Raw genomic sequence first — 27015 nt, 5'->3', positions numbered from 1 at the left:
CGTCTATAGGCACAAGTACGGATAAAACTGACCATGGTGCCACCAATTATGCCCTGACAACATGATGCCCCCCATCCCTTCCCTCCATGGGAAGCCGCTTTTGTTGACAACTATCAGTTATAATACAGGTGGTTTACCCAGGACCCATGTCTACGGATCCCATGGACATCCAAACCGCCCACCAAATTTTATACTGAGAAGGATCTTCACTAGAGATGAGCGAACACTAAAATGCTCGGGTACTCGTTATTCGAGACGAACTTTTCCCGATGCTCGAGTGCTCGTCTCGAATAACGAACCCCATTGAAGTCAATGGGAGACTCGAGCATTTTTCAAGGGGACCAAGGCTCTGCACAGGGAAGCTTGGCCAAACACCTGGGAACCTCAGAAAAGGATGGAAACACCACGGAAATGGACAGGAAACAGCAGGGGCAGCATGCATGGATGCCTCTGAGGCTGCCTAATCGCACCATTATGCCAAAATTATGGGCAACAGCATGGCCATGACAGAGTGACAGAATGAAGCTAGATAGCATCTAAAACATCCAATAATTGACCCTGACACTATAGGGGACGGCATGCAGAGGCAGCGGCAGCAGGCTAGAGAGTGGCATGGCGACATACCCTAAATGGACTCAGGCTTCAAACCAATGGGTGGCAGAGAGGAACCAAAGGAGGTGAGCAAGAAGTGCTCAAATAATATCGGTACATGATAAAAGTTTGCCAGTATATTTTGTGGATTACACAGCAGGGTGGCGACAAAGTTAACATGGAAGCCATGAAAACAACCCAAAATTCTGCCTGACACAGCTCGTTTGATAAGGGGACCATGTATGGAGGCAGTGAACTAGTAGTAGATTAAAGGTGCTGCAGTTAAAACTATGTTAGTTGGATCTTGGCATGGAGCTGGCGCTCCGCTGCCAGGCGAGCTTTCGCCAATCCAAGCCCCTGTCTATAGGCTACTCCCCAAACAGCACTTCTAAGAACCTTTTGTATAAGATCAAGTGTAGTAGCGTTCTTATAAGTTTAGGATATGGCGGGTGAGGGGAATGTAAACAGATGCGCAAGAAGCGCTGAAATAATATCCCTAAATGGTAAAAGTTTGCAAGTATATTTTGTGGATTACACAGCAGGGTGGCGACAAAGTTAACAACTTTGATGTGGAATGCCCTGTAATAGCTCTTGGGCGGTGTGCCTTTTATCGCCTAGGCTCAGCAGTTTCAGCACCGCCTGCTGTCGCTTAGCGACGGCACTGCTGCTGTGCCTAGAGCTACCGACTGATGGCGCCATGCCCACGGATGGTAATTCGGAGGAGGAGGAGGTGGAGGAGGGGTGGGAGGAGGTATAGTAGGCCTTTGAGACCTGGACCGAGGTAGGCCCCGCAATTCTCTGCGTCGGCAGTATATGACCAGCCCCAGGGTCAGACTCGGTCCCAGCCTGCACCAAGTTAAGTGTAGTAGCGTTCTTATAAGTTTGGGATATGGCGGGTGAGGGGAATGTAAACAGATGCGCAAGAAGCGCATGATGCGCATGGAGCTGGCGTTCCGCTGCCAGGCGAGCTTTCGCCAATCCAAGCCCCTGTCTCTAGGCTACTCCCCAAACAGCACTTCTAAGAACCTTTTGTATAAGATCAAGTGTAGTAGCGTTCTTATAAGTTTAGGATATGCCGGGTGAGGGGAATGTAAACAGATGCGCAAGAAGCGCTGAAATAATATCCCTAAATGGTAAAAGTTTGCCAGTATATTTTGTGGATAACACAGCAGGGTGGCGACAAAGTTAACAACTTTGATGTGGAATCCATGAAAACAACCCAAATTTCTGCCTGACACACCTCGTTTGATAAAGGGACGATGTATGGAGGCAGCTATATGGACGACTTTTGGAGGTAGCAATGGAGACAACGTGTGGAGGCTGCTATGGAGACAATTTAATTTGGATAGTGCCTGTATGTGGCAGTCCCAAACATTTTTCAAACCAGAGGAGCAGGTAGGTGGCCCTCCAGTAAAATGGGATAGATTGAGTGCCTGTATGTGGCAGTCCCAAAAATGTTTCAAACCAGAGGAGCAGGTAGGTGGCCCTCCAGTAAAATGGAATAGATTGAGTGCCTGTATGTGGCAGTCCCAAAAATTCTTCAAACCAGAGGAGCAGGTAGGTGGCCCTCCAGTAAAATGGAATAGATTGAGTGCCTGTATGTGGCAGTCCCAAAAATTGTTCAAACCAGAGGAGCAGGTAGGTGGCCCTGCAGTAAAATGGAATAGATTGAGTGCCTGTATGTGGCAGTCCCAAAAATGTTTCAAACCAGAGGAGCAGGTAGGTGGCCCTCCAGTAAAATGGAATAGATTGAGTGCCTGTATGTGGCAGTCCCAAAAATTGTTCAAACCAGAGGAGCAGGTAGGTGGCCCTGCAGTAAAATGGAATAGATTGAGTGCCTGTATGTGGCAGTCCCAAAAATGTTTCAAACCAGAGGAGCAGGTAGGTGGCCCTCCAGTAAAATGGAATAGATTGAGTGCCTGTATGTGGCAGTCCCAAAAATTGTTCAAACCAGAGGAGCAGGTAGGTGGCCCTGCAGTAAAATGGAATAGATTGAGTGCCTGTATGTGGCAGTCCCAAAAATGTTTCAAACCAGAGGAGCAGGTAGGTGGCCCTCCAGAAAAATGGAATAGATTGAGTGCCTGTATGTGGCAGTCCCAAAAATTTTTTAAAACAGAGGACCGGGTAGGTGGCCCTCCAGAAAAATGGAATAGATTGAGTGCCTGTATGTGGCACTCACAAAAATTGTTTCAAACAGAGGACCGGGTAGGTGGCCCTCCAGAAAAATTAAATGCATGAAGTACTATAGCAAGAGCCAGTGGGCCCTGTCAAAAAATAGCCATTTTCCTCTGCTTTACTGTACAAAGAGGAGGAGAAGGAGGAAAATGAGGAGGAGGAGTGGATCAATTATTCAGGTTGAGCTTCCTTCACCTGGTGGAGATTGGAAATTCTGAGAAATCCAGCCTTTATTCATTTTAATAAGCGTCAGCCTGTCAGCGCTGTCAGTCGACAGGCGTGTACGCTTATCGGTGATGATGCCACCAGCTGCACTGAAAACCCGCTCGGACAAGACGCTAGCGGCAGGGCAGGCAAGAACCTCCAAGGCGTACAGCGCCAGTTCGTGCCACATGTCCAGCTTTGAAACCCAGTAGTTGTAGGGAGCTGTGTGATCATTTAGGACGATGGTATGGTCAGCTACGTACTCCCTCACCATCTTTCTGTAAAGATCAGCCCTACTCTGCCGAGACTGGGGACAGGTGACAGTGTCTTGCTGGGGTGACATAAAGCTGGCAAAAGCCTTGTAAAGCGTACCCTTGCCAGTGCTGGACAAGCTGCCTGCTCGCCTACTCTCCCTCGCTACTTGTCCCGCAGAACTACGCACTCTGCCGCTAGCGCTGTCAGAAGGGAAATACTGTTTCAGCTTGTGCACCAGGGCCTGCTGGTATTCATGCATTCTCACACTCCTTTCCTCTCCAGGGATGAGAGTGGGAAGATTTTGCTTGTACCGTGGGTCCAGGAGAGTGAACACCCAGTAATCGGTGCTGGAATAAATTCTTTGAACGCGAGGGTCACGGGATAGGCAGCCTAGCATGAAATCTGCCATATGCGCCAGAGTACCAACGCGTAAGAATTCACTCCCCTCACTGGCCTGACTGTCCATTTCCTCCTCCTCCAACTCCTCCAACTCCTCTTCTTCTGCCCATACACGCTGAACAGTGAAGGACTCAACAATGGTCCCCTCTTGTGTCTCGCCAACATTCTCCTCCTCTTCCTCCTCATCCTCCTCCACCTCCACCTCCTCCGATATGCGCTGAGAAACAGACCTCAGGGTGCTTTGGCTATCAACAAGGGAATATTCTTCCCCCGTCTCTTGTGACGAGCGCAAAGCTTCCGACTTCATGCTGACCAGAGAGTTTTTCAACAGGCCAAGCAGCGGGATGGTGAGGCTGATGATGGCGGCATCGCCACTGACCATCTGTGTTGACTCCTCAAAGTTACTCAGCACCTGACAGATATCAGACATCCACGTCCACTCCTCATTGTAGACTTGAGGAAGCTGACTGACCTGACTACCAGTTCTGGTGGAAGTTGACATCTGGCAGTCTACAATCGCTCTGCGCTGCTGGTAAACTCTGGATAACATGGTCAGTGTTGAATTCCACCTCGTGGGCACGTCGCACAACAGTCGGTGAGCGGGCAGTTGGAGGCGGCGCTCCGCTGCCCTGAGAGTGGCAGCATCTGGGCTGGACTTCCTGAAATGCGCACAGATGCGGCGCACCTTCATGAGCAAATCAGACAGATTGGGGTATGTCTTGAGGAAACGCTGCACTATCAGATTTAACACATGGGCCAGGCATGGCACATGTGTCAGTCTGCCGAGTTGCAGAGCCGCCACCAGGTTACGGCCGTTGTCACACACAACCATTCCCGGCTTGAGGTTCAGCGGTGCCAGCCACAGATCAGTCTGCGCCGTGATGCCCTGTAATAGCTCTTGGGCGGTGTGCCTTTTGTCGCCTAGGCTCAGCAGTTTGAGCACCGCCTGCTGTCGCTTAGCGACGGCACTGCTGCTGTGCCTAGAGCTACCGACTGATGGCGCCGTGCCCACGGATGGTAGTTCGGAGCAGGAGGTGGAGGAGGGGTGGGAGGAGGAGGAGGCATAGTAGGCCTGAAACACCTGGACCGAGGTAGGCCCCGCAATCCTCGGCGTCGGCAGTATATGAGCAGCCCCAGGGTCAGACTCGGTCCCAGCCTCCACCAAGTTAACCCAATGTGCCGTCAGCGATATATAGTGGCCCTGCCCGGCAGCACTCGTCCACGTGTCCGTGGTCAGGTGGACCTTGTCAGAAACGGCGTTGGTCAGGGCACGGATGATGTTGTCTGACACGTGCTGGTGCAGGGCTGGGACGGCACATCGGGAAAAGTAGTGGCGGCTGGGGACCGAATACCGAGGGGCGGCCGCCGCCATGAGGTTGCGAAAGGCCTCGGTCTCTACTAGCCTATAGGGCAGCATCTCCAGGCTAAGCAATCTGGAGATGTGCACATTAAGGGCTTGGGCGTGCGGGTGGGTTGCACTATATTTGCGTTTCCGCTCCAGCGTCTGGGGTATGGAGAGCTGAACGCTGGTGGATGCTGTGGAGGATCGTGGAGGCGACGATGGGGTTTTTGTGCCAGGGTCCTGGGCAGGGGGCTGACTAGCAGCTGACACAGGGGAAGGAGCAGTGGTGTGCACGGCCGGAGGTGAACGGGCTTGTTGCCACTGAGTGGGGTGCTTAGCATTCATATGCCTGCGCATACTGGTGGTAGTTAAGCTAGTAGTGGTGGAACCCCTGCTGAGCCTGGTTTGGCAAATGTTGCACACCACAGTCCGTCGGTCATCCGGTGTTTCCTTAAAGAACCTCCACACTTCTGAAGATCTAGCCCTCGCCGCAAGAGCCCTCACCACGGGAGCTTCACTAGTTGACAGTGGCGCTGATGCACCAGCTCTGGCCCTGCCTCTCCGTCTGGCCCCACCACTGCCTCTTCCAACCTGTTCAGGTCGAGGACTCTCCTCCGTCTCAGAAGCACTGTGTTCACCCGGCCTCTCAACCCAGCTTGGGTCTGTCACCTCATCATCCTCCGATCCCTCAGTCTGCTCCCCCCTCGGACTTCCTGCCCTGACAACAACTTCCCCACTGTCTGACAACCGTGTCTCCTCATCGTCGGACACCTCTTTACACACTTCCACTACGTCAAGAAGGTCATCATCACCCACAGACTGTGACTGGTGGAAAACCTGGGCATCGGAAAATTGCTCAGCAGCAACCGGACAAGTGGTTTGTGACTGTGGGAAGGGTCCAGAAAACAGTTCCTCAGAGTATGCCGGTTCAAATGCCAAATTTTCCTGGGAGGGGGCAGACTGGGGGGGAGGAGGCTGAGGTGCAGGAGCTGGAGGAGTGGGGATTTCGGTGACATGGGTGGACTGCGTGGAAGACTGACTGGTGGTGGACAAATTGCTCGAAGCATTGTCAGCAATCCACGACATCACCTGTTCGCACTGTTCTGGCCTCAACAGTGCTCTACCACGAGTCCCAGTAACTTCAGACATGAACCTAGGGAGTGTAGCTCTGCGGCGTTCCCCTGCTCCCTCATCAGCAGGTGGTGTCTCACCCCGCCCAGGACCACGGCCTCTGACCCCTGCAGTAGTTGGACGCCCACGTCCCCGCCCTCGTCCTCTACCCCTAGCCCTCGGGTTAAACATTTTTAAAATGAGAGTTATAACTTTTTTTTTTTTTTTACTTCTTTTTGGTTTTTTTTGTGTTTTTTTGTGTTTTTTTTTTTTTTTTTGTGTTTTTTGTTTTTTTTTGAGTTTTTAAAACCAAACAATCCTATCCTATTGCTATGGCTATTTTCTAGCCAAGTATCAAAGGAAGAACACTACTATGCCAGATGAGATGACACTGAGTTAGTGCCTAATAGAAATCCAACCCCTACTGAATTTTGCCACTTCGGCCTTTGCTATGGATATGTGCGCCACTAAGCGCAGAACACAGCGGTCGCAAGTCTCACTACAAATTGCTCAGAATTGGCAAGTACATGCACTGCAGAAACTACAGCCACCAGCAGATCAACCAGAAATCAAATATATAGAACGCTACTGTAGGCTTCAAGAAGCTGTTTGTATTCTCCTATGGCTATTTTCTAGCCAAGTATCAAAGGAAGCACACTACTATGCCAGATGAGATGACACTGAGTTATTGCCTAATAGAAATCCAACCCCTACTGAATTTTCCCACTTCGGCCTTTGCTATGGATATGTGCGCCACTAAGCGCAGAACACAGCGGTCGCAAGTCTCACTACAAATTGCTCAGAATTGGCAAGTACATGCACTGCAGAAACTACAGCCACCAGCAGATCAACCAGAAATCAAATATATAGAACGCTACTGTAGGCTTCAAGAAGCTGTTTGTATTCTCCTATGGCTATTTTCTAGCCAAGTATCAAAGGAAGCACACTACTATGCCAGATGAGATGACACTGAGTTATTGCCTAATAGAAATCCAACCCCTACTGAATTTTGCCACTTCGGCCTTTGCTATGGATATGTGCGCCACTAAGCGCAGAACACAGCGGTCGCAAGTCTCACTACAAATTGCTCAGAATTGGCAAGTACATGCACTGCAGAAACTACAGCCACCAGCAGATCAACCAGAAATCAAATATATAGAACGCTACTGTAGGCTTCAAGAAGCTGTTTGTATTCTCCTATGGCTATTTTCTAGCCAAGTATCAAAGGAAGCACACTACTATGCCAGATGAGATGACACTGAGTTATTGCCTAATAGAAATCCAACCCCTACTGAATTTTGCCACTTCGGCCTTTGCTATGGATATGTGCGCCACTAAGCGCAGAACACAGCGGTCGCAAGTCTCACTACAAATTGCTCAGAATTGGCAAGTACATGCACTGCAGAAACTACAGCCACCAGCAGATCAACCAGAAATCAAATATATAGAACGCTACTGTAGGCTTCAAGAAGCTGTTTGTATTCTCCTATGGCTATTTTCTAGCCAAGTATCAAAGGAAGCACACTACTATGCCAGATGAGATGACACTGAGTTATTGCCTAATAGAAATCCAACCCCTACTGAATTTTGCCACTTCGGCCTTTGCTATGGATATGTGCGCCACTAAGCGCAGAACACAGCGGTCGCAAGTCTCACTACAAATTGCTCAGAATTGGCAAGTACATGCACTGCAGAAACTACAGCCACCAGCAGATCAACCAGAAATCAAATATATAGAACGCTACTGTAGGCTTCAAGAAGCTGTTTGTATTCTCCTATGGCTATTTTCTAGCCAAGTATCAAAGGAAGCACACTACTATGCCAGATGAGATGACACTGAGTTATTGCCTAATAGAAATCCAACCCCTACTGAATTTTCCCACTTCGGTCTTTGCTATGGATATGTGTGCCACTAAGAGCTAAACACAACGGTAGCAAGTCCCCCTGCTAATTCCTCACAAAATGGTAAAAGATGCAAATTAAAATAAAAAAAGTAGAACGTTATTGTAGCCCTAAGAAGGGCTGTTGGGTTCTTTGAGAATCACTCCTGCCTAACAGTAAGCTAATAGAACACCCTAACGCTTTCCCTGACCAGCAGCAGCTCTCTCCCTAGCGGCATCCAGACACAGAATGATCCGAGCAGCGCGGCCAGCGGCTAGTCTATCCCAGGGTCACCTGATCTGGCCAGCCAACCACTGCTATCGACGTGTAAGGGTACCACGTCATGCTGGGTGGAGTGCAGAGTCTCCTGGCTTGTGATTGGCTCTGTTTCTGGCCGCCAAAAAGCAAAACGGCGGGAGCTGCCATTTTCTCGAGCGGGCGAAGTATTCGTCCGAGTAACGAGCAGTTTCGAGTACCCTAATGCTCGACCGAGCATCAAGCTCGGACGAGCATGTTCGCTCATCTCTAATCTTCACCCATGAAATCCTCGTACATCTGTTCTTGCTCTCAATAGACGTACACTAGAGCCATTTCAGGAGCTTTGAAGGTCCTCCAAAGGTCCTGAAACCGTAGACTGAAAGCAGCAGAAGGGACACATCCTCCATTCCCCATGAAGCTGTAGATGTAGGAAGTGATTCCAGACTTGTAGGGGCCATAATATTACTACATCCCAGGGCCCATGGTGGTCTTATCCGCCCCCTAACACCTATTGCACCCTGGTTTTGTTGCCCCTTTTGCACCATGGACCCCGATCAAACCCATTCCTGGTGCCCTCTTTTACATCCTGGCCCCGGGGATTTTATTTCCTATCTGGTCCAGATGTTTCATCTCTGTGATGGGGATTACGGGTGTCTGACCCGATTATGGTGGTCAGTCCTAAGAAAAGGTCAATTATATCAAAAGCCGGGTAAATGATCACAAATGGGAAGAGTAGAATCTAAATAAAACCCCGGGGCTGGAACGTCCACTGCTGCCACCTACCTACTGGAACAAATCCAGCCGCCATACAGGCCGCCTGACTCTTTGTGTTGTCAGACGCAATGTGACAGTAGATGGGGAATCCTTGTGAGGTCATTATAGCCGAGAGTCTTGTGACAATATTATTGAATACCCCTTGACCCCTGTAGGTGCTCTCCGTGTACCCCATGCGGATTTCTGCAGATTGTTCACTTAATGACCAACCAATAGGTTTCTGCCCGGGATCTTTCTTTGCACACATGGTGGGAAACATCTGGATTAGAGATGAGCGAACATGCTCGTCCGAGCTTGATGCTCGGTCGAGCATTAGGGTACTCGAAACTGCTCGTTACTCGGACGAATACTTCGCCCGCTCGAGAAAATGGCAGCTCCCGCCGTTTTGCTTTTTTGCGGCCAGAAACAGAGCCAATCACAAGCCAGGAGACTCTGCACTCCACCCAGCATGACGTGGTACCCTTACACGTCGATAGCAGTGGTTGGCTGGCCAGATCAGGTGACCCTGGGATAGACTAGCCGCTGGCCGCGCTGCTCGGATCATTCTGTCTCTGGATGCCGCTAGGGAGAGAGCTGCTGCTGGTCAGGGAAAGCGTTAGGGTGTTCTATTAGCTTACTGTTAGGCAGGAGTGATTCTCAAAGAACCCAACAGCCCTTCTTAGGGCTACAATAACGTTCTACTTTTTTTATTTTAATTTGCATCTTTTACCATTTTGTGAGGAATTAGCAGGGGGACTTGCTACCGTTGTGTTTAGCTCTTAGTGGCACACATATCCATAGCAAAGACCGAAGTGGGAAAATTCAGTAGGGGTTGGATTTCTATTAGGCAATAACTCAGTGTCATCTCATCTGGCATAGTAGTGTGCTTCCTTTGATACTTGGCTAGAAAATAGCCATAGGAGAATACAAACAGCTTCTTGAAGCCTACAGTAGCGTTCTATATATTTGATTTCTGGTTGATCTGCTGGTGGCTGTAGTTTCTGCAGTGCATGTACTTGCCAATTCTGAGCAATTTGTAGTGAGACTTGCGACCGCTGTGTTCTGCGCTTAGTGGCGCACATATCCATAGCAAAGGCCGAAGTGGCAAAATTCAGTAGGGGTTGGATTTCTATTAGGCAATAACTCAGTGTCATCTCATCTGGCATAGTAGTGTGCTTCCTTTGATACTTGGCTAGAAAATAGCCATAGGAGAATACAAACAGCTTCTTGAAGCCTACAGTAGCGTTCTATATATTTGATTTCTGGTTGATCTGCTGGTGGCTGTAGTTTCTGCAGTGCATGTACTTGCCAATTCTGAGCAATTTGTAGTGAGACTTGCGACCGCTGTGTTCTGCGCTTAGTGGCGCACATATCCATAGCAAAGGCCGAAGTGGCAAAATTCAGTAGGGGTTGGATTTCTATTAGGCAATAACTCAGTGTCATCTCATCTGGCATAGTAGTGTGCTTCCTTTGATACTTGGCTAGAAAATAGCCATAGGAGAATACAAACAGCTTCTTGAAGCCTACAGTAGCGTTCTATATATTTGATTTCTGGTTGATCTGCTGGTGGCTGTAGTTTCTGCAGTGCATGTACTTGCCAATTCTGAGCAATTTGTAGTGAGACTTGCGACCGCTGTGTTCTGCGCTTAGTGGCGCACATATCCATAGCAAAGGCCGAAGTGGCAAAATTCAGTAGGGGTTGGATTTCTATTAGGCAATAACTCAGTGTCATCTCATCTGGCATAGTAGTGTGCTTCCTTTGATACTTGGCTAGAAAATAGCCATAGGAGAATACAAACAGCTTCTTGAAGCCTACAGTAGCGTTCTATATATTTGATTTCTGGTTGATCTGCTGGTGGCTGTAGTTTCTGCAGTGCATGTACTTGCCAATTCTGAGCAATTTGTAGTGAGACTTGCGACCGCTGTGTTCTGCGCTTAGTGGCGCACATATCCATAGCAAAGGCCGAAGTGGCAAAATTCAGTAGGGGTTGGATTTCTATTAGGCAATAACTCAGTGTCATCTCATCTGGCATAGTAGTGTGCTTCCTTTGATACTTGGCTAGAAAATAGCCATAGGAGAATACAAACAGCTTCTTGAAGCCTACAGTAGCGTTCTATATATTTGATTTCTGGTTGATCTGCTGGTGGCTGTAGTTTCTGCAGTGCATGTACTTGCCAATTCTGAGCAATTTGTAGTGAGACTTGCGACCGCTGTGTTCTGCGCTTAGTGGCGCACATATCCATAGCAAAGGCCGAAGTGGCAAAATTCAGTAGGGGTTGGATTTCTATTAGGCAATAACTCAGTGTCATCTCATCTGGCATAGTAGTGTGCTTCCTTTGATACTTGGCTAGAAAATAGCCATAGGAGAATACAAACAGCTTCTTGAAGCCTACAGTAGCGTTCTATATATTTGATTTCTGGTTGATCTGCTGGTGGCTGTAGTTTCTGCAGTGCATGTACTTGCCAATTCTGAGCAATTTGTAGTGAGACTTGCGACCGCTGTGTTCTGCGCTTAGTGGCGCACATATCCATAGCAAAGGCCGAAGTGGCAAAATTCAGTAGGGGTTGGATTTCTATTAGGCAATAACTCAGTGTCATCTCATCTGGCATAGTAGTGTGCTTCCTTTGATACTTGGCTAGAAAATAGCCATAGGAGAATACAAACAGCTTCTTGAAGCCTACAGTAGCGTTCTATATATTTGATTTCTGGTTGATCTGCTGGTGGCTGTACTTTCTGCAGTGCATGTACTTGCCAATTCTGAGCAATTTGTAGTGAGACTTGCGACCGCTGTGTTCTGCGCTTAGTGGCGCACATATCCATAGCAAAGGCCGAAGTGGCAAAATTCAGTAGGGGTTGGATTTCTATTAGGCAATAACTCAGTGTCATCTCATCTGGCATAGTAGTGTGCTTCCTTTGATACTTGGCTAGAAAATAGCCATAGGAGAATACAAACAGCTTCTTGAAGCCTACAGTAGCGTTCTATATATTTGATTTCTGGTTGATCTGCTGGTGGCTGTAGTTTCTGCAGTGCATGTACTTGCCAATTCTGAGCAATTTGTAGTGAGACTTGCGACCGCTGTGTTCTGCGCTTAGTGGCGCACATATCCATAGCAAAGGCCGAAGTGGCAAAATTCAGTAGGGGTTGGATTTCTATTAGGCAATAACTCAGTGTCATCTCATCTGGCATAGTAGTGTGCTTCCTTTGATACTTGGCTAGAAAATAGCCATAGGAGAATACAAACAGCTTCTTGAAGCCTACAGTAGCGTTCTATATATTTGATTTCTGGTTGATCTGCTGGTGGCTGTACTTTCTGCAGTGCATGTACTTGCCAATTCTGAGCAATTTGTAGTGAGACTTGCGACCGCTGTGTTCTGCGCTTAGTGGCGCACATATCCATAGCAAAGGCCGAAGTGGCAAAATTCAGTAGGGGTTGGATTTCTATTAGGCACTAACTCAGTGTCATCTCATCTGGCATAGTAGTGTGCTTCCTTTGATACTTGGCTAGAAAATAGCCATAGCAATAGGATAGGATTGTTTGGTTTTAAAAACTCAAAAAAAAACAAAAAAAAACACAAAAAAACACAAAAAAAAACAAAAAGAAGTAAAAAAAAAAAAAAAGTTATAACTCTCATTTTAAAAATGTTTAACCCGAGGGCTAGGGGTAGAGGACGAGGGCGGGGACGTGGGCGTCCAACTACTGCAGGGGTCAGAGGCCGTGGTCCTGGGCGGGGTGAGACACCACCTGCTGATGAGGGAGCAGGGGAACGCCGCAGAGCTACACTCCCTAGGTTCATGTCTGAAGTTACTGGGACTCGTGGTAGAGCACTGTTGAGGCCAGAACAGTGCGAACAGGTGATGTCGTGGATTGCTGACAATGCTTCGAGCAATTTGTCCACCACCAGTCAGTCTTCCACGCAGTCCACCCATGTCACCGAAATCCCCACTCCTCCAGCTCCTGCACCTCAGCCTCCTCCCCCCCAGTCTGCCCCCTCCCAGGAAAATTTGGCATTTGAACCGGCATACTCTGAGGAACTGTTTTCTGGACCCTTCCCACAGTCACAAACCACTTGTCCGGTTGCTGCTGAGCAATTTTCCGATGCCCAGGTTTTCCACCAGTCACAGTCTGTGGGTGATGATGACCTTCTTGACGTAGTGGAAGTGTGTAAAGAGGTGTCCGACGATGAGGAGACACGGTTGTCAGACAGTGGGGAAGTTGTTGTCAGGGCAGGAAGTCCGAGGGGGGAGCAGACTGAGGGATCGGAGGATGATGAGGTGACAGACCCAAGCTGGGTTGAGAGGCCGGGTGAACACAGTGCTTCTGAGACGGAGGAGAGTCCTCGACCTGAACAGGTTGGAAGAGGCAGTGGTGGGGCCAGACGGAGAGGCAGGGCCAGAGCTGGTGCATCAGCGCCACTGTCAACTAGTGAAGCTCCCGTGGTGAGGGCTCTTGCGGCGAGGGCTAGATCTTCAGAAGTGTGGAGGTTCTTTAAGGAAACACCGGATGACCGACGGACTGTGGTGTGCAACATTTGCCAAACCAGGCTCAGCAGGGGTTCCACCACTACTAGCTTAACTACCACCAGTATGCGCAGGCATATGAATGCTAAGCACCCCACTCAGTGGCAACAAGCCCGTTCACCTCCGGCCGTGCACACCACTGCTCCTTCCCCTGTGTCAGCTGCTAGTCAGCCCCCTGCCCAGGACCCTGGCACAAAAACCCCATCGTCGCCTCCACGATCCTCCACAGCATCCACCAGCGTTCAGCTCTCCATACCCCAGACGCTGGAGCGGAAACGCAAATATAGTGCAACCCACCCGCACGCCCAAGCCCTTAATGTGCACATCTCCAGATTGCTTAGCCTGGAGATGCTGCCCTATAGGCTAGTAGAGACCGAGGCCTTTCGCAACCTCATGGCGGCGGCCGCCCCTCGGTATTCGGTCCCCAGCCGCCACTACTTTTCCCGATGTGCCGTCCCAGCCCTGCACCAGCACGTGTCAGACAACATCATCCGTGCCCTGACCAACGCCGTTTCTGACAAGGTCCACCTGACCACGGACACGTGGACGAGTGCTGCCGGGCAGGGCCACTATATATCGCTGACGGCACATTGGGTTAACTTGGTGGAGGCTGGGACCGAGTCTGACCCTGGGGCTGCTCATATACTGCCGACGCCGAGGATTGCGGGGCCTACCTCGGTCCAGGTGTTTCAGGCCTACTATGCCTCCTCCTCCTCCCACCCCTCCTCCACCTCCTCCTCCGAACTACCATCCGTGGGCACGGCGCCATCAGTCGGTAGCTCTAGGCACAGCAGCAGTGCCGTCGCTAAGCGACAGCAGGCGGTGCTCAAACTGCTGAGCCTAGGCGACAAAAGGCACACCGCCCAAGAGCTATTACAGGGCATCACGGCGCAGACTGATCTGTGGCTGGCACCGCTGAACCTCAAGCCGGGAATGGTTGTGTGTGACAACGGCCGTAACCTGGTGGCGGCTCTGCAACTCGGCAGACTGACACATGTGCCATGCCTGGCCCATGTGTTAAATCTGATAGTGCAGCGTTTCCTCAAGACATACCCCAATCTGTCTGATTTGCTCACGAAGGTGCGCCGCATCTGTGCGCATTTCAGGAAGTCCAGCCCAGATGCTGCCACTCTCAGGGCAGCGCAGCGCCGCCTCCAACTGCCCGCTCACCGACTGTTGTGCGACGTGCCCACGAGGTGGAATTCAACACTGACCATGTTATCCAGAGTTTACCAGCAGCGCAGAGCGATTGTAGACTGCCAGATGTCAACTTCCACCAGAACTGGTAGTCAGGTCAGTCAGCTTCCTCAAGTCTACAATGAGGAGTGGACGTGGATGTCTGATATCTGTCAGGTGCTGAGTAACTTTGAGGAGTCAACACAGATGGTCAGTGGCGATGCCGCCATCATCAGCCTCACCATCCCGCTGCTTGGCCTGTTGAAAAACTCTCTGGTCAGCATGAAGTCGGAAGCTTTGCGCTCGTCACAAGAGACGGGGGAAGAAGATTCCCTTGTTGATAGCCAAAGCACCCTGAGGTCTGTTTCTCAGCGCATATCGGAGGAGGTGGAGGTGGAGGAGGATGAGGAGGAAGAGGAGGAGAATGTTGGCGAGACACAAGAGGGGACCATTGTTGAGTCCTTCACTGTTCAGCGTGTATGGGCAGAAGAAGAGGAGTTGGAGGAGGAGGAAATGGACAGTCAGGCCAGTGAGGGGAGTGAATTCTTACGCGTTGGTACTCTGGCGCATATGGCAGATTTCATGCTAGGCTGCCTATCCCGTGACCCTCGCGTTCAAAGAATTTATTCCAGCACCGATTACTGGGTGTTCACTCTCCTGGACCCACGGTACAAGCAAAATCTTCCCACTCTCATCCCTGGAGAGGAAAGGAGTGTGAGAATGCATGAATACCAGCAGGCCCTGGTGCACAAGCTGAAACAGTATTTCCCTTCTGACAGCGCTAGCGGCAGAGTGCGTAGTTCTGCGGGACAAGTAGCGAGGGAGAGTAGGCGAGCAGGCAGCTTGTCCAGCACTGGCAAGGGTACGCTTTACAAGGCTTTTGCCAGCTTTATGTCACCCCAGCAAGACACTGTCACCTGTCCCCAGTCTCGGCAGAGTAGGGCTGATCTTTACAGAAAGATGGTGAGGGAGTACGTAGCTGACCATACCATCGTCCTAAATGATCACACAGCTCCCTACAACTACTGGGTTTCAAAGCTGGACATGTGGCACGAACTGGCGCTGTACGCCTTGGAGGTTCTTGCCTGCCCTGCCGCTAGCGTCTTGTCCGAGTGGGTTTTCAGTGCAGCTGGTGGCATCATCACCGATAAGCGTACACGCCTGTCGACTGACAGCGCTGACAGGCTGACGCTTATTAAAATGAATAAAGGCTGGATTTCTCAGAATTTCCAATCTCCACCAGGTGAAGGAAGCTCAACCTGAATAATTGATCCACTCCTCCTCCTCCTCCTCATTTTCCTCCTTCTCCTCCTCTTTGTACAGTAAAGCAGAGGAAAATGGCTATTTTTTGACAGGGCCCACTGGCTCTTGCTATAGTACTTCATGCATTTAATTTTTCTGGAGGGCCACCTACCCGGTCCTCTGTTTGAAACAATTTTTGTGAGTGCCACATACAGGCACTCAATCTATTCCATTTTTCTGGAGGGCCACCTACCCGGTCCTCTGTTTTAAAACATTTTTGGGACTGCCACATACAGGCACTCAATCTATTCCATTTTACTGGAGGGCCACCTACCTGCTCCTCTGGTTTGAAACATTTTTGGGACTGCCACATACAGGCACTCAATCTATTCCATTTTACTGCAGGGCCACCTACCTGCTCCTCTGGTTTGAACAATTTTTGGGACTGCCACATACAGGCACTCAATCTATTCCATTTTACTGGAGGGCCACCTACCTGCTCCTCTGGTTTGAAACATTTTTGGGACTGCCACATACAGGCACTCAATCTATTCCATTTTACTGCAGGGCCACCTACCTGCTCCTCTGGTTTGAACAATTTTTGGGACTGCCACATACAGGCACTCAATCTATTCCATTTTACTGGAGGGCCACCTACCTGCTCCTCTGGTTTGAAACATTTTTGGGACTGCCACATACAGGCACTCAATCTATTCCATTTTACTGCAGGGCCACCTACCTGCTCCTCTGGTTTGAACAATTTTTGGGACTGCCACATACAGGCACTCAATCTATTCCATTTTACTGGAGGGCCACCTACCTGCTCCTCTGGTTTGAAGAATTTTTGGGACTGCCACATACAGGCACTCAATCTATTCCATTTTACTGGAGGGCCACCTACCTGCTCCTCTGGTTTGAAACATTTTTGGGACTGCCACATACAGGCACTCAATCTATCCCATTTTACTGGAGGGCCACCTACCTGCTCCTCTGGTTTGAAAAATGTTTGGGACTGCCACATACAGGCACTATCCAAATTAAATTGTCTCCATAGCAGCCTCCACACGTTGTCTCCATTGCTACCTCCAAAAGTCGTCCATATAGCTGCCTCCATACATCGTCCCTTTATCAAACGAGGTGTGTCAGGCAGAAATTTGGGTTGTTTTCATGGATTCCACATCAAAGTTGTTAACTTTGTCGCCACCCTGCTGTGTTATCCACAAAATATACTGGCAAACTTTTACCATTTAGGGATATTATTTCAGCGCTTCTTGCGCATCTGTTTACATTCCCCTCACCCGGCATATCCTAAACTTATAAGAACGCTACTACACTTGATCTTATACAAAAGGTTCTTAGAAGTGCTGTTTGGGGAGTAGCCTAGAGACAGGGGCTTGGATTGGCGAAAGCTCGCCTGGCAGCGGAACGCCAGCTCCATGCGCATCATGCGCTTCTTGCGCATCTGTTTACATTCCCCTCACCCGCCATATCCCAAACTTATAAGAACGCTACTACACTTAACTTGGTGCAGGCTGGGACCGAGTCTGACCCTGGGGCTGGTCATATACTGCCGACGCAGAGAATTGCGGGGCCTACCTCGGTCCAGGTCTCAAAGGCCTACTATACCTCCTCCCACCCCTCCTCCACCTCCTCCTCCTCCGAATTACCATCCGTGGGCATGGCGCCATCAGTCGGTAGCTCTAGGCACAGCAGCAGTGCCGTCGCTAAGCGACAGCAGGCGGTGCTGAAACTGCTGAGCCTAGGCGATAAAAGGCACACCGCCCAAGAGCTATTACAGGGCATTCCACATCAAAGTTGTTAACTTTGTCGCCACCCTGCTGTGTAATCCACAAAATATACTTGCAAACTTTTACCATTTAGGGATATTATTTCAGCGCTTCTTGCGCATCTGTTTACATTCCCCTCACCCGCCATATCCTAAACTTATAAGAACGCTACTACACTTGATCTTATACAAAAGGTTCTTAGAAGTGCTGTTTGGGGAGTAGCCTATAGACAGGGGCTTGGATTGGCGAAAGCTCGCCTGGCAGCGGAGCGCCAGCTCCATGCCAAGATCCAACTAACATAGTTTTAACTGCAGCACCTTTAATCTACTACTAGTTCACTGCCTCCATACATGGTCCCCTTATCAAACGAGCTGTGTCAGGCAGAATTTTGGGTTGTTTTCATGGCTTCCATGTTAACTTTGTCGCCACCCTGCTGTGTAATCCACAAAATATACTGGCAAACTTTTATCATGTACCGATATTATTTGAGCGCTTCTTGCTCACCTCCTTTGGTTCCTCTCTGCCACCCATTGGTTTGAAGCCTGAGTCCATTTAGGGTATGTCGCCATGACACTCTCTAGCCTGCTGCCGCTGCCTCTGCATGCCGTCCCCTATAGTGTCAGGGTCAATTATTGGATGTTTTAGATGCTATCTAGCTTCATTCTGTCACTCTGTCATGGCCATGCTGTTGCCCATAATTTTGGCATAATGGTGCGATTAGGCAGCCTCAGAGGCATCCATGCATGCTGCCCCTGCTGTTTCCTGTCCATTTCCGTGGTGTTTCCATCCTTTTCTGAGGTTCCCAGGTGTTTGGCCAAGCTTCCCTGTGCAGAGCCTTGGTCCCCTTGAAAAATGCTCGAGTCTCCCATTGACTTCAATGGGGTTCGTTATTCGAGACGAGCACTCGAGCATCGGGAAAAGTTCGTCTCGAATAACGAGTACCCGAGCATTTTAGTGTTCGCTCATCTCTAATCTGGATACATCGTGCAATGTAATCCTTGCTGCGCTCATTACCACCGAAACCCCATTCTGCGTTGACTAGGGGGGCGTCATCCAGGGTTAATGCACCGAAGTGGAAGTTGTTTGTCCTGTAAGATGGAGATAGGAAAATGTCAAGCAAGAATGTATTTGCCTATAAGAGCTCTTAAAGGGAACCTACCACCATGAATCTACCCATAAAGGTAGATTGGGTGGTAGGTGGATCAATAGGATGTGAGGATAGACCTTTTAAGGGCTAATCCTCACGTCCCGGCACTTTTTTGATAACTTTTATCAGGTTCGTCAGACGAGGGCACACAGCTACGAGGAGCTGCACGCAGAAGATTTTGGGTAGGAGAAACAAAGAGGCTACTGGGGCGTGGCTGCAGCTACTCCACGCCCCAGTAGCCTCTTTACAAAATTTACTTATTATGAGTATAAAAGTTATCAAAAAAAATGTGGGGACGTGAGGATTCACCTGTAAAAGGGCTATCCTCACGTCCTATTGATCCACCTACCACCCAATCTACCTTTATAGGTAGATCCGTGGTGGAAGGTTCCCTTTAAGGCAACATCTGTAGCATATATAGAACTTCCAGGTAACTGCTCACCCGGTTGGGTTATACTGCGTCTGTAACTATTACAATCACCAGGATCGGCTGTGACCATAGGAAGTATGGAAGAAGCTGATGAAAAATGCATGTGATCCGGTTACTGCAGTGAGCCGGCGCGTTGCGAGGAAGGGGCTGTTCTAGCCCTGAAACATGGGGCCTTGGCACCAATTTTTTCAGTAAACCTATTGGATGCACCCATGTATTATTCCATTTGCCCCGAATCACTGCAGCAGCTGGACCACCGCCGCATTCTGCATCTGGTTCTTCCCTTCTTGGCAAATTGGGCAACCTTCGGACTCTGACTCATTTTGGCAGATACTTAATAATGTTGTCACCCCTGACCAACTGAGCAGTTTACTGTAACACGGAGGTTAGGGGCATCACAATCCTGCCCATATCCTAATTGTTGCCACGGTGCCTGGTACTTATGGGGACACTATATGTTCTGACACCCTCAATCCGTCCCTGTGAACGAGTTGTCAGACAGCTAAACTCTTTTCCTATCAATTCATTGAGCTGGACGCAGGGGGTCCTTTTCAACTTTTATTAATAGGATCAGTATAAAACTACAAGAAAATAACAGCATTCAGTACAAGTTGCACAGCATATATCACTACATCACATTCTGTAAGATACATGAATTGCATATTAACTCACCGACTGTTCTATGATGAGGAAAACAACAGATAAACTAACTGTCCAAGAGAGAGACATTAGTGTGTGCAGCTTCTATGGAGCAAGATGGCTGCTAAAGAGGCATGGGGCCAGGCTAGAGAAAGGCATGATGGGAAACTAAGGAAGCCTAAGTAGGAAAAGGTTAGTCTGCAGGGAAACATGAGGCAGAATAAATGAGGCTGCAATACAATAATCTATCAGCAGGTGGAGCTGCTGGCAAAATCACTTAGATATATGCCTGAGAAGGCATGACACTCCCTGTCTGGTTTCCAAGGGATACCACATGAACATTTTAACATTTTAACTAGAGAGAAATAGAACAAGTTCAAAAACAAGTCTAAGAAACAGCTTTCCATTTTGCTTGTCCCAAAATGTCCCATGCAAAGGACCGTGCCGGACAGGCAGATGGTCGTAGTGGCTGGGGATGTGGCTGTTCCTTGGCAGGTCGCAAGGTTTCTTCATGTAGTTTGAGATCTGGTGTTGCGTGTCCTGAAGAAGGCTGAGTGTCGGCTCCACGTAACCGCTCTCGTGTTTGGACTGCTTTTGCTGGGGAAAAAGACACGTTTGGCATGTCGCGGTCTTTGTCCTTTTGCCTTTGTTGGTAGCACAAGAAAAGCCCCAGTAAGGTCATTATGATCAGTAGGACAATGACACCAATAATGGCACTTGCAGAGTGTCTCTCAGAGCCACGCACAGGGCTGATCTTGGTGTAAGGGTTTAGTTTCTCCATCTTTAGGGCAGCTTGATCACAGTGGATGCCCTTGAAACCAGGGTTACAATAACAGGTTCCAGTAACATGGTCACTGGTTGCATTGTGTGGACACTCACACATCTGACGGCAATCATATCTGAAAGTCTCTGGCAGACATTTCTGTTTGCAATGTTTTCCTGTGAATCCTGTTCTTCGTGTGCACTGCTCAGTGATGTGGTCACAGTTGGCTTCATTGTGGCACTGACAGACATTGGCAGAGTCCTTTCCATAAAATGAAGATGGGAACCCTTTGGTGATCACATCTCTATCACACAGGTAATTGGTGGCATGCTTGCCTTCTCTGGTATCCAGGAGTTCTGAGTTGGGGAGCTTCTCTCGGTGAACATCCCCTATGATGACCCATCCTAAGTCTAGTTTCTGAGCGTAGGGTGAGTTATGAGGACCATTTATCTGCTTCCTCACTTTGTGAACTCTGATAATGTCTCTACCCAGCAAAAGGACCAATTTGGCTTGAGGATCCAGGGTGGGGATAAGATGTGCTATGCTTCTCAAATGAGCATGCTGTAGAGCTGCTTCTGGTGTGGGGATTTCTTCCCTACTGTTCGGGATTGAATTACACTCTATTAGTGTAGGAAGGGGTAAGGATGTCTGACCATCTATAGACTCAATCTGGTAACCTGTGGCTCTTCTCCCAGTTTCCTTGCTCACTCCTGTACATGTTTTAAGAGAGTAGGACGAACTATGTCCTTTGATTTGAAAGATGTCAAAGAAAGCTGTACTTGCAAGTGACCTGTTGCTCTGGTCATCCAGGGTGGCGTACAGTTTAACTGCTCTTTCTCTGTGACCTATAGGGTAAACTATGACTGGACAGATCTTTGAGCAAGATTTGTTACCTAGATCTTCTCCGCAAACTTGAGTACACAGAGGTGACACATCAGGGGGTGCACTGTCTATCCTCTCCCCGCCGTGCTCTGAAGTACTGTCTGATGGTGAGGGAATCTGTGGTGCTGGCCCTGGGTGTAGAGCCGTAATGTGTTCCTGGCTGTTGCACTCGGAGCAAGAAATACTGGCGTTGCAATCTCTGGCTAAGTGAGATGTAGATGCACAACACCTGTAGCATATGTCATTCTCCTTGAGGAACATTCTGCGGTCCTTAAGAGATTTGTTCCTATAACTTCTACACTTCTGCAGTGAGTGAGGCTTTTTATGTAAGGGGCACTCAGTGTTTGGGTCTTTTGTTAGTGTCCCACTGGTTTCTGGTATACTATCAGTCTCATATGATAAATCGGCAGGAGATACATTTGTTTTGTGTACGGTGATAGGTGTGCCTCTGGGGTTACGCATTAAAGCAGGATTACCTGTACCTGGGTTGACGAGGTCTACGGTGGAAAAGTCAAAACTAGGATCATTCCTGATCTTCGCCTGCTGACGTACGAAATCTACAAAAAAGAAGAATGGTGGGAACTGCACGTTGTGTCTTTCTTTGTACTCTGAGCCCCGATTCATCCATTTCTCCTGTAAGCTGTAAGGTAGCTTCTGCACTATGGATTTGATGCCTCTAGCTGCATCTAAGGACGTGAGGCCTAGCAGGTCTCCTTCAGACTTGGCAACTTGTAGTTCTGTCAAGAGGTCACTCAATTCTCTTAGCTTGTGAAAGCTTTTGTTTGATATTTTAGGAAAGTCCTCTAACCTTTTAAAGAGGGATTCCTCTATCATCTCTGAGGAGCCGTAGCACTCATTGAGCCTCTCCCATAACATGTCCAAGCCTCTGCTCGGGTAGTTGATGTTAATATCTCTGATGCGTTTTGCATGCTCTGTCGACTCGTCTCCTAGCCACTTCACCAACAGGTCCACCTCTTCACTTGCAGAGAGGTCTAGGCCTGCTGTGGCATTCCTGAAAGAAGCTCTCCATGCTCTGTAACTTTCAGGCCGGTCATTAAATTTTGAGAGACCTTTGGTGAGCAGCTCACGGCGTGCAAAGAACTTGAGGAAAGGTGGTAGCTCTTGGTCTCTGAGAGGGTGATCTGGATGAGCATTGCTGTGGTGAGGATTAGTTGAGTAATTGTCATAGAATGCATTGCTGTCAAAGTAGTCTTTGTCAGCACCTTCTTTCTTGAAAGCAGTCACTGAGTGGTAGGGACCCATCGGTCTGGATGTAGGTTGCATGCAGGGTGATTGGTAGACAGAATTACCTTCATGCTTAGGGTGATGTGTGAGGGTTGTTGACTGAATGACAGGATGTTGTCTTAGATGATCAGCAGAGTTTGATCTCACTCTTTGAAGTGGATGTAGGTACTGGTCTAACTGGGCTTGCTGTAGCACATATTCTGAAGTGCGCTGCGAGATATCCTGATGACCAAGTTCAGGTTCGAGTTTTATGCTGGCTCCTTCACAAGTGCCGCATGCTGCTGCTTCTAAAGCCTGCGCCTCAGCTTCTGCTGCTGCTGCTTCCATGTCCACAGCAAGTTTTGCAAGGTTGGCTTCTAGGTCTGCTTTTTCCTTCTTTAATTTCAATTCCTTTTCAGCAAAGGCAGCTCTCACTTTGGCTGCTTCTGCCTTTGCTCTGGCGGTTGCAGCTGCGAGACTGCTCTTAGAGGTCCTTGAAGCTGCTGAGCTGACATGGGACCGTGCAGCAGATCCTCTGTCTGACATTGTGGCTGTAAGCTGCTTGACTGCTTGCTGATAGAAGACAGTATCTGTGCTTCAACCCCGTTATATAGTAGTCGTTTTACTGTTCTGACACCCTCAATCCGTCCCTGTGAACGAGTTGTCAGACAGCTAAACTCTTTTCCTATCAATTCATTGAGCTGGACGCAGGGGGTCCTTTTCAACTTTTATTAATAGGATCAGTATAAAACTACAAGAAAATAACAGCATTCAGTACAAGTTGCACAGCATATATCACTACATCACATTCTGTAAGATACATGAATTGCATATTAACTCACCGACTGTTCTATGATGAGGAAAACAACAGATAAACTAACTGTCCAAGAGAGAGACATTAGTGTGTGCAGCTTCTATGGAGCAAGATGGCTGCTAAAGAGGCATGGGGCCAGGCTAGAGAAAGGCATGATGGGAAACTAAGGAAGCCAAAGTAGGAAAAGGTTAGTCTGCAGGGAAACATGAGGCAGAATAAATGAGGCTGCAATACAATAATCTATCAGCAGGTGGAGCTGCTGGCAAAATCACTTAGATATATGCCTGAGAAGGCATGACACTATAGCAATGAACACATTGGGGCTCATTTACTAAGGGGTTTCCTGACGATTTCCGTTTTGCCCCGAGATTTTGGCGCACGCAATCGGATTGTGGGCAGATTTACTTACTCGGTCCTGTCTTGATCCTGCGGCGCATTGTCCGATGAGGATTCGGATCCAGCCCAATTCATGAAGATCGTACGCCCGAGTTCCCGCATCCGTCGCTTCCGCGCTGAGGTCCCCCGGGGTTCACCTGCTTCTTCCCAGTGCATGTGAGTGCTCATTCTTACGACACAATCACGTTTTTAAATTCTGCGGTTTGTCTGAATCCGTCGGGTAGTCTGACGGCCATGCCCCCTTGATTTCTGTCGGGTGCAAGCCGGCGCCGATGTGCCAAAATCCGATCGCGTGTGCCAAAACCCCGGGGCAATCCGGCGCAAAACGGAAATCACCGGGAAACCCGACGAAAGTCCGTCAGACGGACCCTTAGTAAATGATCCCCATTGGGTCTCTGTGGTTAGTAATCTATGGTGGAATTATAGTTGGAGATTGTAGAATAACATTGGCCCTGGTGGACGTGTAGTTGGATTCTACATCATTGCACTGCATGGTAGGACGGTGTCTATGCATGTTAGAAGCCCAAGAACATAAATTATTATCATCGTATAGAGCAGTGGTGGCGAACCTATGGCACGGGTGGCAGAGGTGGCACTCAGACTGTCACCCCATCATCCCAAACAAGGCCAAAATAGCCCAGGATGTACCATTCTATGTGCTATTTTACAGTCCCACATCTTTGGCTGGATGCAGGGAGCTGGATTATCATTGGAGTTCCTGCTCCAGGAGCCCCGATTCATCCTGTTCAGGGAAACCTGAATTGAAGCTACAATGAAAACCTGATTGTATCAATCTTCTTTTTACTGTATTGGGGCCTTCAAGATGCTGATACGATTTAAAGCTGTGACAGGGAACAGCAATTATAAAAAGTTTAAAATACCATGCTGGCATCTTGTAGTAAGTGGGTTTGGGGTTGTAGTTTCTAAAAGGTTCGCCAGCACTAGATAGAGGATTTGTGAGTCACCTCGTAGAGTTCTGATCCTTTACTTGGTTTGTAGCCGTTGTCCCGAGCTTCATGTATAAGACATTGCTGGTCGTCTGCATGCAGCTTCCATGGGAGGAACTGATGTCGTGCAGCACTTCCCCCAGCTCTGGCTGACACCCTGTATACAGGAAACACTTATCTGGAGAACTTGTATGGAAATACCAATATTTGAAAATGAATTTTACATACTTTAGGATGAGTTAGCCAGATTTGGCTCACGGTCGGTTTCGTCACCGTTGCATTTTCATATTCACATTCTTTGGGCAGACCCCAAAATTAAAGGGAATCTGTCAGCACATTTTTCATAAGGTTTCCATAAGGACTGACTAACTAAATGACACCTTCTTTTAGCTATAAATTGTTACCCTCACATCCCCAGAAAATCAACTTTGTTATCTTACCTGGCATCCAGCCAGATCCTGGCTAAGGAAAGATAACAAAGTTACATAGTTTATACGGTTGATATAAGACACGTGTCCATCAAGTACAGGGAAGGGATTAGATGAGGAAGGAACAATCCTATATTATAACATAACTGTCAATGTTATTTAGATGTAAAAAGGCATCTAGACCCTTCTTGAAGCTCTCTGCTGTCCCTGCTGTGTTTTGCATCTGAGCCAGGCTATCCCACAGATTGAAACATCACTAGGGGATTGACATGTGAAACATTTTTTTGTGGGAAACCCCCTCAATAGGGGCTCCAGTCCGACCCTGTAGTCATCTATCCGTAGTCTTACCTTGTATCTGTAGCTTCTGCTTCCAGTTTACACTGTTGGGATCTTTCAGCATTTGGATAAGGTTCTGTGGATTCTTACTGAAAAGAAAATAAGTGTTCATGTAGGGGTCCGCGGCGTCCGTCATCTCCTAAGAAGGAAACATAAGGGTGGTCTTATGTCTGGTTCACCTGCAGCTATCGGCCAATCAGTAATGATGATTAGATGTGTGTGGACACTCACCTCCAGTGGGGGGCGACACATGACAGAAGTAAATTCTGGCCACTGGTCCACCAGCACTTGGAGCCTGAAGGGGTTATTGCGTACCACGTGGTGGACTGCACCGTGTACCTGCATGACCATAGGAAACGCGATACTCAGGACAGGAGTCTAGACGGAGCGAGGTCATAACCTTTACCCTTTCCTACCTTCAGCGATGCTGGGAAACTCTGGGTCAGTAGATTTCGCAGTGTGGTTAGCTTGTCAGATCCGGTCAGGAAACGCATTCTAGCAGAAAAAATCAGGCAAACTGACTGAACCGTTCTCCAAACTGAAGGCGACTCCACGAGAATCTATGTATTTGCTCCCTTGAGGGAGGAAGTGAGGAAAAAATGTAAAACACTGATATTATAACACGTATGACGCGGAGCAATATGGCGGCTCTGCCCTCTCAGGTTTTCAGCAGAAAGCAGTAGGATTGAAGATCGCTTATATCATGGAAACCTCACACAACGGATCCAGGTAATCCAGTCTACTACTTCTCTTAGGCTATCTGCACACATTGCGGATTCAGAGCTGTATTTTGTTGTGAAAAATCTGCAGTGGAAGGCGGCATTCACACGAGCGCATGGGGGACGTATAGACGGTATTGGCCACACGGATCGATACGATGAAGGTGAACTCCGGGGACCTGAGCGGGGAAGCGACACATGCAGGATATCGGACGCAGGATCTAAGGGACTCCCTGCACAGCGCATTATACACGGACAATGCACTTACATGCACCAGGAAGAAGAAGGTGAACTCCAGGGACCTGAGCGGGGAAGCGACACATGCAGGATATAATGCAGGATCTTAGTGACTCCCCGCACAGCGCATTATACACGGACAATGCACTTACATGCACCAGGAAGAAGAAGGTGAACTCCGGGGACCTGAGCGGGGAAGTGACACATGCAGGATATCGGACGCAGGATCTAAGGGACTCCCTGCACAGCGCATTATACACGGACAATGCACTTACATGCACCAGGAAGAAGAAGGTGAACTCCAGGGACCTGAGCGGGGAAGCGACACATGCAGGATATCGGACGCAGGATCTAAGGGA

The 27015-nt window shown here is 48.7% G+C and overlaps 2 protein-coding genes across 2 annotated transcripts; both read right to left on the bottom strand.

Annotated features, from left to right (window-relative positions):
* Nucleotides 1–8491: 8491 nt before the first annotated feature.
* On the bottom strand, nt 8492–26369 carry LOC140106000 (glycine N-acyltransferase-like). The gene is made up of 6 exons (XM_072130145.1): nt 26117–26369; nt 25932–26039; nt 25713–25839; nt 24955–25093; nt 18674–18782; nt 8492–9254 (listed from the first exon to the last, which is right to left on the bottom strand). The coding sequence occupies exons 1-6, from the start codon at nt 26192–26194 to the stop codon at nt 8955–8957; spliced, it is 861 nt and encodes a 286-aa protein (XP_071986246.1). The 5' UTR covers nt 26195–26369; the 3' UTR covers nt 8492–8954.
* On the bottom strand, nt 19948–23914 carry LOC140105999 (uncharacterized). The gene is made up of 2 exons (XM_072130144.1): nt 23622–23914; nt 19948–23530 (listed from the first exon to the last, which is right to left on the bottom strand). The coding sequence occupies exon 2, from the start codon at nt 23323–23325 to the stop codon at nt 20299–20301; it is 3027 nt and encodes a 1008-aa protein (XP_071986245.1). The 5' UTR covers nt 23326–23530; nt 23622–23914; the 3' UTR covers nt 19948–20298.
* Nucleotides 26370–27015: the final 646 nt, after the last annotated feature.

This window comes from Engystomops pustulosus, chromosome 11 (assembly GCF_040894005.1).
Source record: "Engystomops pustulosus chromosome 11, aEngPut4.maternal, whole genome shotgun sequence".
Lineage (NCBI taxonomy): Eukaryota > Metazoa > Chordata > Amphibia > Anura > Leptodactylidae > Engystomops > Engystomops pustulosus.
Note: the sequence above shows the minus strand (reverse complement) of the source record. Positions and strands in the feature narration are given on the sequence as shown.

Coding starts and splice junctions, on each gene's coding strand:
- LOC140105999 (XM_072130144.1), bottom strand. CDS start 23,325: ATGTCAGACAGAGGATCTGCTGCACGGTCCCATGTCAGCTCAGCAGCT.
- LOC140106000 (XM_072130145.1), bottom strand. CDS start 26,194: ATGCGTTTCCTGACCGGATCTGACAAGCTAACCACACTGCGAAATCTA. Junction 25,094..25,712: donor GCAGAAGCTACAGATACAAG/GTAAGACTACGG, acceptor TCCTGTATACAG/GGTGTCAGCCAGAGCTGGGG. Junction 18,783..24,954: donor AAGGATCAGAACTCTACGAG/GTGACTCACAAA, acceptor TCCATCTTACAG/GACAAACAACTTCCACTTCG.